We start from the raw sequence: 8375 nt of genomic DNA on the forward strand, positions 1-8375 counted from the left end.
TCAAATTTTAAATTAATTTAAGGGTAAATGAATTACGAAAAAAAATTAAATGACTAAATATGACCAAACCCTCTCAATCCATTATTCCGGCTAATAATTTTTTTTAATGGTTATATGTTTTTTTAAAAAATAAAAAATTCAATGATAAAACATATATAAAGAAAAAACTTTTAATAACTAAATTCCCCTTAAAAAAAGAAAAAAAAAAAATCGAGTATTGGCTTTGGAGTGTGCGAGTATGTGTTTTTACCATCCTTCCTGTACCCTAAATAACGGCTTTTTTTTACAGAATTTCTGCCAAATATTTACAGGAATCAGACAACTTTTCATTTCCATTTGTTTCTTTCTTGAATCTTGATCCCCTTTCAAGCTCCTTGAATTTCACACCAAGTGTTTAATTCCATCCCACAAACCCTAACTCCTGCTTCAATCCAAGCCCTAATAAGTGCTTTCACAGCATCCTTAGGTTAAGGTAGTGTTTCGCTTTCAATTATTGTTCTTCTAGCAAAAAATTTCAAATCAATCGCTTGACTGTCATTTCACTCATACCTAATCATTCTATTGATTGCGTCTTCGAGTCTTTTGCTTACTACATTGCGATTTCATTTCGTCATCCACTCACGCTTATTGTATACTATTTGGTTTTACTTGGTAGGTGTGTGAATTGTGGGAACGAAGTTATCGCTGATCGTGCGGCGATCTCTCTTTCTTTTTTCAATGCGTGTTTCAGATTTCAAGCATAAGTGAATTGACCCTCGGCCAATAAGCATTGTGAAGTCCAAGCTGGAATTTGGAATTCGAGATACCATGTCATTGTTATCCATATGATTGTTTGAAGAAGGAAAGGGGTTTACTCTTTTAGTGGAGATGGCAGACGCAGTAGCTATAATGGAGGCAGCCGGATCCCGATTTAGCGACTTGGAACTCATCGGAAGGGGATCTTTTGGGGATGTCTATAAGGGGTAAGTCTTGGAAATTCATTCTGCAAGTACTTAATTCTCCTTTCATCATATGTTTAATGTACATGTATTAACATTGGAGGGTTGACTAGCATGTGTTATTAAAGCATTTCTGTCCACTATAGGACCACAGTAAGAAACAACAGTCGATTGAATTTAAAAATTTGGGAACATTGGAACGTTCCTGCCCAATTGTGAATTCTTGCATATACATGATTTAGCTAAGGTTTTGTAAGTCCATGAAAAAGTTTAGGAGTTGTGGACAATTGGACATATCAGGAGCAAGTTGAATATATTGTATTGAGAGTGTTGAAACTCAAATAGAGCATTCGGTGACATGAAAGCCATGTGGGCTGTGGTTTCATGGCATGAGTGGCATCCTTCATGGGATCATAAAATTAGTACAAATGTAATTTTACCAGGTATTATTGCATCAAATCTAGTATTTAGTTCAATGAAACTGATGTAGGTCATTACTTCTGTATTTAGGTTATCTTGAAAAAGTAACCGCATCTTGCTTTTCATTAAGGAAATTTTTCGCTAAAGGTGTCGAGGAAATACACTCGACTAGGGTCAATCCATAAATCACAGCCCAAATGAAACATATTAAATTGGATCATGCACCGTATGAGTATGTGTCATGTTTGGAATTATGATTATACATGTAATTGTAGAAGTCTAAAAGCTTGCACAACATTGGTTTAACTTTAAAATTAAATATACATGTATGGTATCAGAACTTATAAATATAGTTTAATACAAATCGAATCAATACCATAAATCATCAAATTATCAAAGTTTAAACTTTAATAACCTAATTTAACAAGTCCCAATCAACATATATACGTGACACGAAGCATGCCCTAACTAGAGTATTCATGATGTCATTATTGTTAGACTTTGATTATCATCAAACCATGATCCCATATGAATACTGCTTCCATGGAATTGTTAAATTTTGCCAAAAATAGTAACCATGTGACTTTGCCCCTCAAATAGGAATACATAGATGAAGTTATATAAGTTGGGATTTTATGTGAATCTCATGGTTTTATTATAGCTTGCAGATGGGAAGAAAATCAATGTTTCTGTACAAAAGCAATGAAGTTACTAACTTGAGATTGTAGACAAAGACATAATAAGTAAACAACTGACAACTCTAATCTCTATAATGACATAATTCATCAAGATAGTGTAATTATGATGAAAAGATGAAACATAACCTCTAAACTTTTGAGAAAAGGAAATGTTGCAATTTTCTTTCCATTTTCTCACATGTTCCTATAAATTGCTTTTATATTATTCTTGTTAAGCTACCAGTTGTATTGTCTTCCTTGATTTTCAGGTTTGATAAGGAAATCAACAAAGAGGTAGCTATTAAAGTTATCGATTTGGAAGAATCGTGAGTTTTTGCTCTTAATCTTTTTTCCATTTTAATAATCACTCGACATATCTGATCTTTTGTATCCATATTTTAAACCTTCCTTCTCTATTTTCTTCAGAGAGGATGAGATTGAAGACATCCAAAAGGTATCCATCGATCCATCCATGTCCTTACAAAATCCATCACCCATCAATTAAATTCATTATTAATTTTTTTTTTTTTTTTTTCACTTTCAGGAAATAGCAGTTCTGCAACAATGTCGATCTCCATATATTACCGAATACTATGGATCATATCTTCACCAAACTAAACTATGGATAATCATGGAGTACATGGCTGGAGGCTCTGTTGCTGATCTAGTAGGTTATTTTTACCAATTTCTATATATATAGTTGATGAGGGTTGCATTTTCAGTGCTGATGTGGACTTTCTATCCACAGATTCAACCAAATCAACCGTTGGATGAAATGTCGATTGCTTGCATTTTACGTGACTTGCTGCATGCAATTGAATATCTCCATAATGAAGGGAAGATCCACAGAGACATTAAAGGTTTCCCTATTGTTTTATATAAAGATTATCTTATAAAAGTGGTGGTGTAAATGTAATGACAAAAGTTGTTTCATATTTTTAAACAGCTGCAAACATTTTGTTGACTGCCAATGGTGATGTTAAGGTTGCAGACTTTGGTGTGTCTGCACAGCTAACCCGCACCATTTCTAGAAGAAAGGTATTCGTTCTATTTCTAGGGTTCTTAATTATATTCATTTATTACAAATGTGAAACTTCATTTATTAATTTTCATACTTCAATAAAAGGTTATGAATTTGGGAAAAAAAAATTCAGTCACTGATATGTTTGCTGGTGACAGACCTTTGTAGGAACACCATTTTGGATGGCACCAGAAGTAATTCAGAATTCAGATGGATATAATGAAAAGGTCCCACTATCACTTGTTTTTTTAAGTTCTGATTTATATATATATATATATATATATATATATATATATATATATATATATATATATATATATATACTTATGCTTATTTAAATGGTGTTTGACTTTGGTGAATGCAGGCAGATATTTGGTCTTTAGGAATAACTGCAATTGAGATGGCTAAAGGGGAGCCTCCTCTTGCTGATCTTCATCCCATGAGAGTCCTTTTCATCATACCTAGAGAAAATCCACCCCAGGTGAGGTCTTATTATTATTATTATTTCTTTTTTGGAAATCATTTTATTCCATTATCCATGTGATTATTTATTGGTATTAATTCATTCTCTAATGCTTTATCTTTGATTCTTACAGCTAGATGAACATTTTTCTCGCCCAATGAAAGAGTTTGTTTCATTGTGTTTAAAGAAGTCACCTGCTGAGGTATGCATTTGGTTTCTCTGTGTGTGTGTTTTTTTTATCTGTTAATGATTATATTTAATTATTTATCAGAGACCAAGTGCAAAGGAACTTCTGAAACATCGGTTTATTAAAAATGCTAGGAAGAATCCAAGACTACTGGAGAGAATCAGGTGATTTTATTTATGGTTTCATTAAACCTGTATTCTTTACCTTCCATATTGACGATAATACCCTTGTATGTTGTCAGAGAACGACCAAAGTTCCACATCAAGGAAGATGGGGATTCGCCTAGAAATGGTACACAGGGTGGTTTAGGGGAAGGGTCTAACACCGTGAAGGTGACAAGGGATTCTAGAGTTGAAGACACTACTGTTCGAGTCAGGTGAATGTGAATTTACAATCTTACCCTTGTTGCTGTGTAAACTTTTATAATAGCTGACTGACCATTATCAGTTTATTATGAATAAATAATACACAGTAGTAGTAAAACAACAAGAAATGCTGGATGGGATTTTAGCATAGGTGGGTCCGGGACAGGGACAGTTAGAAGCGCTGTGAGACCACCTCAAATTAGAGACAGAAAAACAGACTCTCTGTCAACTTCAAATCAAGCAACACAGAAGAGAGTTACTACAGAAGCTACTGGTACTACAAGAAGATCATCATCAGAAGTTTCTAGAAACAGAGACTCCGATCATATTCATGACAAAAAACAAGATTATTACAGGGGAGATGTGCGTTTTTTTTTTCTTCCCTCCATTACACGTTCTCTTTCTTTTTCTCTTTCTGAAGCTGTTTCAACAGGAAGATATGCAAATGGATGGCACTGGAACTGTGGTTGTGAGATCTCCAAGAGCTCAAACCTCCTCACTTTTCAGTGATCAAAGTACAATGGTAATATATTTTAATAAAAAATTTGCATGTGGTGATGTAACAAAATGTTTTTTAATCTGATTATTTTTATTGGGCCATACAGTCGAGTAGCACGTTTAGCTCTTTTGAAGATGCATCCATCAGTGGCACTTTTGTCTACCGGGGCCCACACGATGACTTCGATTCCCCCCGAACACCAAAATCTAGACTTGGAATCCAAGAAAAAACATCAACTGCTTCACATGAAGATAGTGCATTAAACCTAGCAGAGGTTGGCGTTACTTCTTCATTTTAACAAATAATATAAGGGTAATTTAACAATTTTGTTTCAGGCAAAAGCTGCACTACAAGGAGGAATGAAGAAAGGACACACGAAAGATAAGTCTGGTTTAAGCAAGGTCCAAAAGGGTATAGTCCAAGAAACTAGTAGCAGAGTTGAAAAGTCAACAAGTAGCATAGATTCAACAAGGTTTGGATTTATTTTATTGGGGTAAAAGAAATATTATATTTACTTTTTTTAAATATTTAAATTTGGATTTCAGACATTCGAGCGATTATTATGATGCGATGAAAGCGTTCCCGAAACCTCGGCAAGCAAGTAGTGATGAAGAAGAGATGGCTAGAACCTCTGCCACATCAGCATCCGCTCCTTTGTCTATCCTGATAGTTCCTTCCTTGAAAGAGGTGAATAAATCATCCATCTCTAAGTCAAAGGGCAATTTTGTAAAAGACTAGTTTATGTGACCATGAGACTTAACTTTATTTTTATGATTGATTGTAGGCAATTGCGGATGATTTAGAAGCATCTGTGGTTCGATCTGTGATAAGTTCTTTGATGGATATGGAATACACAAAGCCTGGATCTTGTGAATTTCTTGTCACCAGGCTGCTTCACCGGTTAGCTAGGTAAATGACGCTTATGCCCTTGTGAATTGGGTGTAGTTTGACTTATGAAAATGCTTGCTTTCCATTTCCAGTTCAAAAGAACCAGCGTTGAAGGATCTACAAGAGGTGGCGACACGTGGATTCTCCAAGGGTAAAAAGGCAATTGAGCCGGAGAATGCAAATGCAGAAGCCGATAGCAAAAAGAAGCAAACCAACAAAGAGGCTCAGTCAAATGCCAACATAAGCCCCCTTGCAAGGTTCTTGCTTTCAAGGTGGGTGGAATTTACTTATTTACCCCCCTTTCTCATTTCGTTCACCATTACATCCTTTGTCATTTGTGTTTGTGGTGCAGATGGCAAGGGCAAAGTTGGCGGGATCTCAACCCAACTTAGAGGAGTTATAACAACCAATTCCATTCCGGTGGTTTCTATGTTAATTATTATTAATTTATTCAAGTGTACATAACATCAAGAGAAGATTATATAGTAACTTATATATTTATCTTTTTTTTTTTTTTTAATATCTCCGTATCAGTTTCTTTGACTGAGCCTTTTGTAGTGAAATATTGTTGTATACTTTGGTTGGGGTAGTTTGATCATGATTTTTGTGGATGGACATGAACATGGAGTTGATGTTTTCGTTGTTAGAGATCATTGCAAAAGCTTTTCATAATTGTTTGTTTCCATATTGATTAAATAAACAGATTATTTGATCAAGTTATCTATATTCATAACAAATGTCAACATGTCATTTATTATGTTCAGTAATGAACATCACAGACATGCTTGATGCTTCTTCTAAGCATCTATTTTCATGAAGCCAGTGCCGGAATCCGATCAAATAAAGAAAGACCAGAAAAGAATTATACAACTTATACAGAATCAACACCAAAGTAACCTCAACCTCAACAGACAACATGGGTCTTTTCTTATACTCAAAATGATTTTGCCTATGTGAACCAGTGGTTCACCCTAACTATTCATCACAGCCTCAGATGACCTTTCTACCTTGTGTATTATATCTCTATTTCTGTTTCCCTTTTGTAGGTTGTTGCTTCACAGGAGTCAGCTTCCGGAATGAGGCATGCAACATCATCACTGCAAAAATTTCTTGATTTAGAAACAAAAAATACAGTAAAAATGGTGAACCCAGTCCGAAAGCTTCTTCAACTTACCTCCATAGCTAACTCCGAGTGCACATAGCAGTGCCATTTGAACATTGCACAAAAATATAATAACTGCAGTCGCTGCAATAAGATACTAATAAAATCAAATCAACATGAATGATGCAAACATAATTTACCAATTGGCAGATACGAAAACATACCACATTGAACGAGGCGAAGCAAGCACTCACGAATAACAGGATAATTCTCTAACCCCCAACGCTTGCCACAGTATGCAAACAAATCCCATAGAACCAAGCTCGATACCAAACCAACAAGAGCAATTGGTATCTGATACCTAGTAGAAACAATCAATACCTCTCAAATTACAATAAAGAAGATGCAAAGGATTTTATATAATCGAGTAATTGAATTGGATTAGACTAATGAGGCAAGAAATTGGTACATGGCTACATACAGAGAGCAAGCGAAGAAGAGGATGAACAGACTGGCGTAATTACGGCAATAACGCTTGATGTTCTCAGTAACTCTCATACGAGCTTGCGGCCGAGACGAAGGAAAAGAATAGGAGTCAGAGAAACCAATAAACCCTAAAGTCCAAGGCGGAGTATCGCCGGAGAAGTCTTCATTTGTGAGTTTTGAGAACGGATTTATTGTTAATAGAGAGAGTAGGATTCCGAAGCAGTTTAACACAGTCGACAGGAAATATCCCCCACTGACGGCGGCAGCGACGGAGGGCGGATCGGCTCTTGCAGAATTGGAATCGCCGGTGGTGCTGGTGGCGGCGGCAGTGGAAGAGACACGGTGGAGGTCGGAAGTTCGCTGGTCGAGAACCTCTAGGTAGCCGCTGTCCCGGAGCCAGGACTCGAAGGCAGGATCGGGAACGCTCAGAGCCAACGGATTTGCAGAGAACGCCATATCCGGTGTACCTTCTCGGCTTTACTTTTTAAACAAATATCTCTTGTTAATTTCTCTTTTTTTTAAAAAGAAACTTTTGTTTTATGTCGCTTTAATCGGTAAAATATCAAAATGAAAGTTGTGGCTTCTTAACCTAACGAGGGCAATGGGCAAATATGTAATTTGCAAAATATTTATATTTTGTATAAACCTTTATATATATATATATATATATATTATTCAAAGTAATTATTATGTTATTGTATGCATCAATGTAAATCAATTATTTCAAAAGAGTAAATATGCAATCTTACATTTAATTAATTATGGTAAATATATAAATCAATTAATATCCCTTTAATTTAGGAATATAGTTTTAATTAAAACACAAGTTCTAGTATATATATCCTCACATCCGCCTCTTCTCTCTTCTCTTCTATTTACCGCCACCTCCAACCTTTTCCCTCTCATCTCATCTGTACATGGCATTAGATCATCGATTGTTTCACCACAGTCTCCTCCATGGATAATCATCGTTTTTTTTCTTCAAGATTCCACATAGGTGTCCACCCACCGCCATTATCTACTTCTGATCTCCACCCATCAAGAAACCTAGGTTTATTCTTCTTCTTCTCCCTTTCATCCTTACTGATCATCACGTCCGATTTCTTCCCCCATCGCCTACGGTTCTACTGTATCGATGTTTTTTCACGACGTTCCGGTCATTGACGCTGGTGGTAGAAGAAGGTGGTCGACCAACGGTACCATGCCCAAACGCCAATAAAGGTAAACTCCGACTCTCTCTCGATTTCAACATTTTTTTTCAATAAGAACCGATTAATTTGAGGTTAAATAGGGTTTTTCAGAACATAAATAATCGTAGGGCGTCATCTC

General features: G+C 35.8%; 2 protein-coding genes across 4 annotated transcripts; one reads left to right on the plus strand and one right to left on the minus strand.

Annotated features, from left to right (window-relative positions):
* The first annotated feature begins 321 nt into the window (after nucleotides 1-321).
* On the plus strand, nucleotides 322-6104 carry LOC145046272 (uncharacterized). Of its 3 annotated transcripts, XM_078994569.1 has the most exons (21): nucleotides 323-472; nucleotides 656-962; nucleotides 2020-2101; nucleotides 2305-2361; nucleotides 2462-2489; nucleotides 2580-2702; nucleotides 2784-2895; nucleotides 2982-3073; nucleotides 3215-3283; nucleotides 3421-3537; nucleotides 3653-3721; nucleotides 3791-3870; nucleotides 3948-4082; nucleotides 4179-4434; nucleotides 4505-4594; nucleotides 4677-4844; nucleotides 4906-5042; nucleotides 5116-5257; nucleotides 5355-5479; nucleotides 5551-5730; nucleotides 5811-6104. In XM_078994569.1, the coding sequence occupies exons 6-21, from the start codon at nucleotides 2667-2669 to the stop codon at nucleotides 5848-5850; spliced, it is 1848 nt and encodes a 615-aa protein (XP_078850695.1). In that variant the 5' UTR covers nucleotides 323-472; nucleotides 656-962; nucleotides 2020-2101; nucleotides 2305-2361; nucleotides 2462-2489; nucleotides 2580-2666; the 3' UTR covers nucleotides 5851-6104. The 3 variants fall into 3 exon arrangements, with proteins under 3 accessions (XP_078850693.1, XP_078850694.1, XP_078850695.1); XM_078994567.1 differs by lacking the exon at nucleotides 2020-2101 and having other exon boundaries at nucleotides 322-472; XM_078994568.1 differs by lacking the exon at nucleotides 2020-2101 and having other exon boundaries at nucleotides 322-472; nucleotides 4182-4434.
* A 195-nt stretch (nucleotides 6105-6299) lies between these two features.
* On the minus strand, nucleotides 6300-7563 carry PRA1.H (prenylated RAB acceptor 1.H). Its single transcript, XM_078994570.1, has 4 exons — nucleotides 7042-7563; nucleotides 6785-6921; nucleotides 6633-6704; nucleotides 6300-6555 (listed from the first exon to the last, which is right to left on the minus strand). The coding sequence occupies exons 1-4, from the start codon at nucleotides 7500-7502 to the stop codon at nucleotides 6482-6484; spliced, it is 744 nt and encodes a 247-aa protein (XP_078850696.1). The 5' UTR covers nucleotides 7503-7563; the 3' UTR covers nucleotides 6300-6481.
* Nucleotides 7564-8375: the final 812 nt, after the last annotated feature.

This window comes from Lactuca saligna, chromosome 5 (genome assembly GCF_052625555.1).
Source record: "Lactuca saligna cultivar CGN05327 chromosome 5, ASM5262555v1, whole genome shotgun sequence".
In the NCBI taxonomy this organism is placed as follows: domain Eukaryota; kingdom Viridiplantae; phylum Streptophyta; class Magnoliopsida; order Asterales; family Asteraceae; genus Lactuca; species Lactuca saligna.

What these genes read in the sequence shown, in the direction of transcription:
- PRA1.H (XM_078994570.1), bottom strand. Translation starts at nt 7,502, where the DNA reads ATGGCGTTCTCTGCAAATCCGTTGGCTCTGAGCGTTCCCGATCCTGCC. An exon ending in CTCTTCTTCGCTTGCTCTCT is followed by an intron (nt 6,922 to 7,041) that starts GTATGTAGCCAT and finishes TGTTTCTACTAG; the next exon opens with GTATCAGATACCAATTGCTC. An exon ending in ACTCGGAGTTAGCTATGGAG is followed by an intron (nt 6,556 to 6,632) that starts GTAAGTTGAAGA and finishes AAATTTTTGCAG; the next exon opens with TGATGATGTTGCATGCCTCA.
- LOC145046272 (XM_078994567.1), top strand. Translation starts at nt 868, where the DNA reads ATGGCAGACGCAGTAGCTATAATGGAGGCAGCCGGATCCCGATTTAGC. An exon ending in GACACTACTGTTCGAGTCAG is followed by an intron (nt 4,083 to 4,178) that starts GTGAATGTGAAT and finishes AATAATACACAG; the next exon opens with TAGTAGTAAAACAACAAGAA. An exon ending in AAGATTATTACAGGGGAGAT is followed by an intron (nt 4,435 to 4,504) that starts GTGCGTTTTTTT and finishes CTGTTTCAACAG; the next exon opens with GAAGATATGCAAATGGATGG.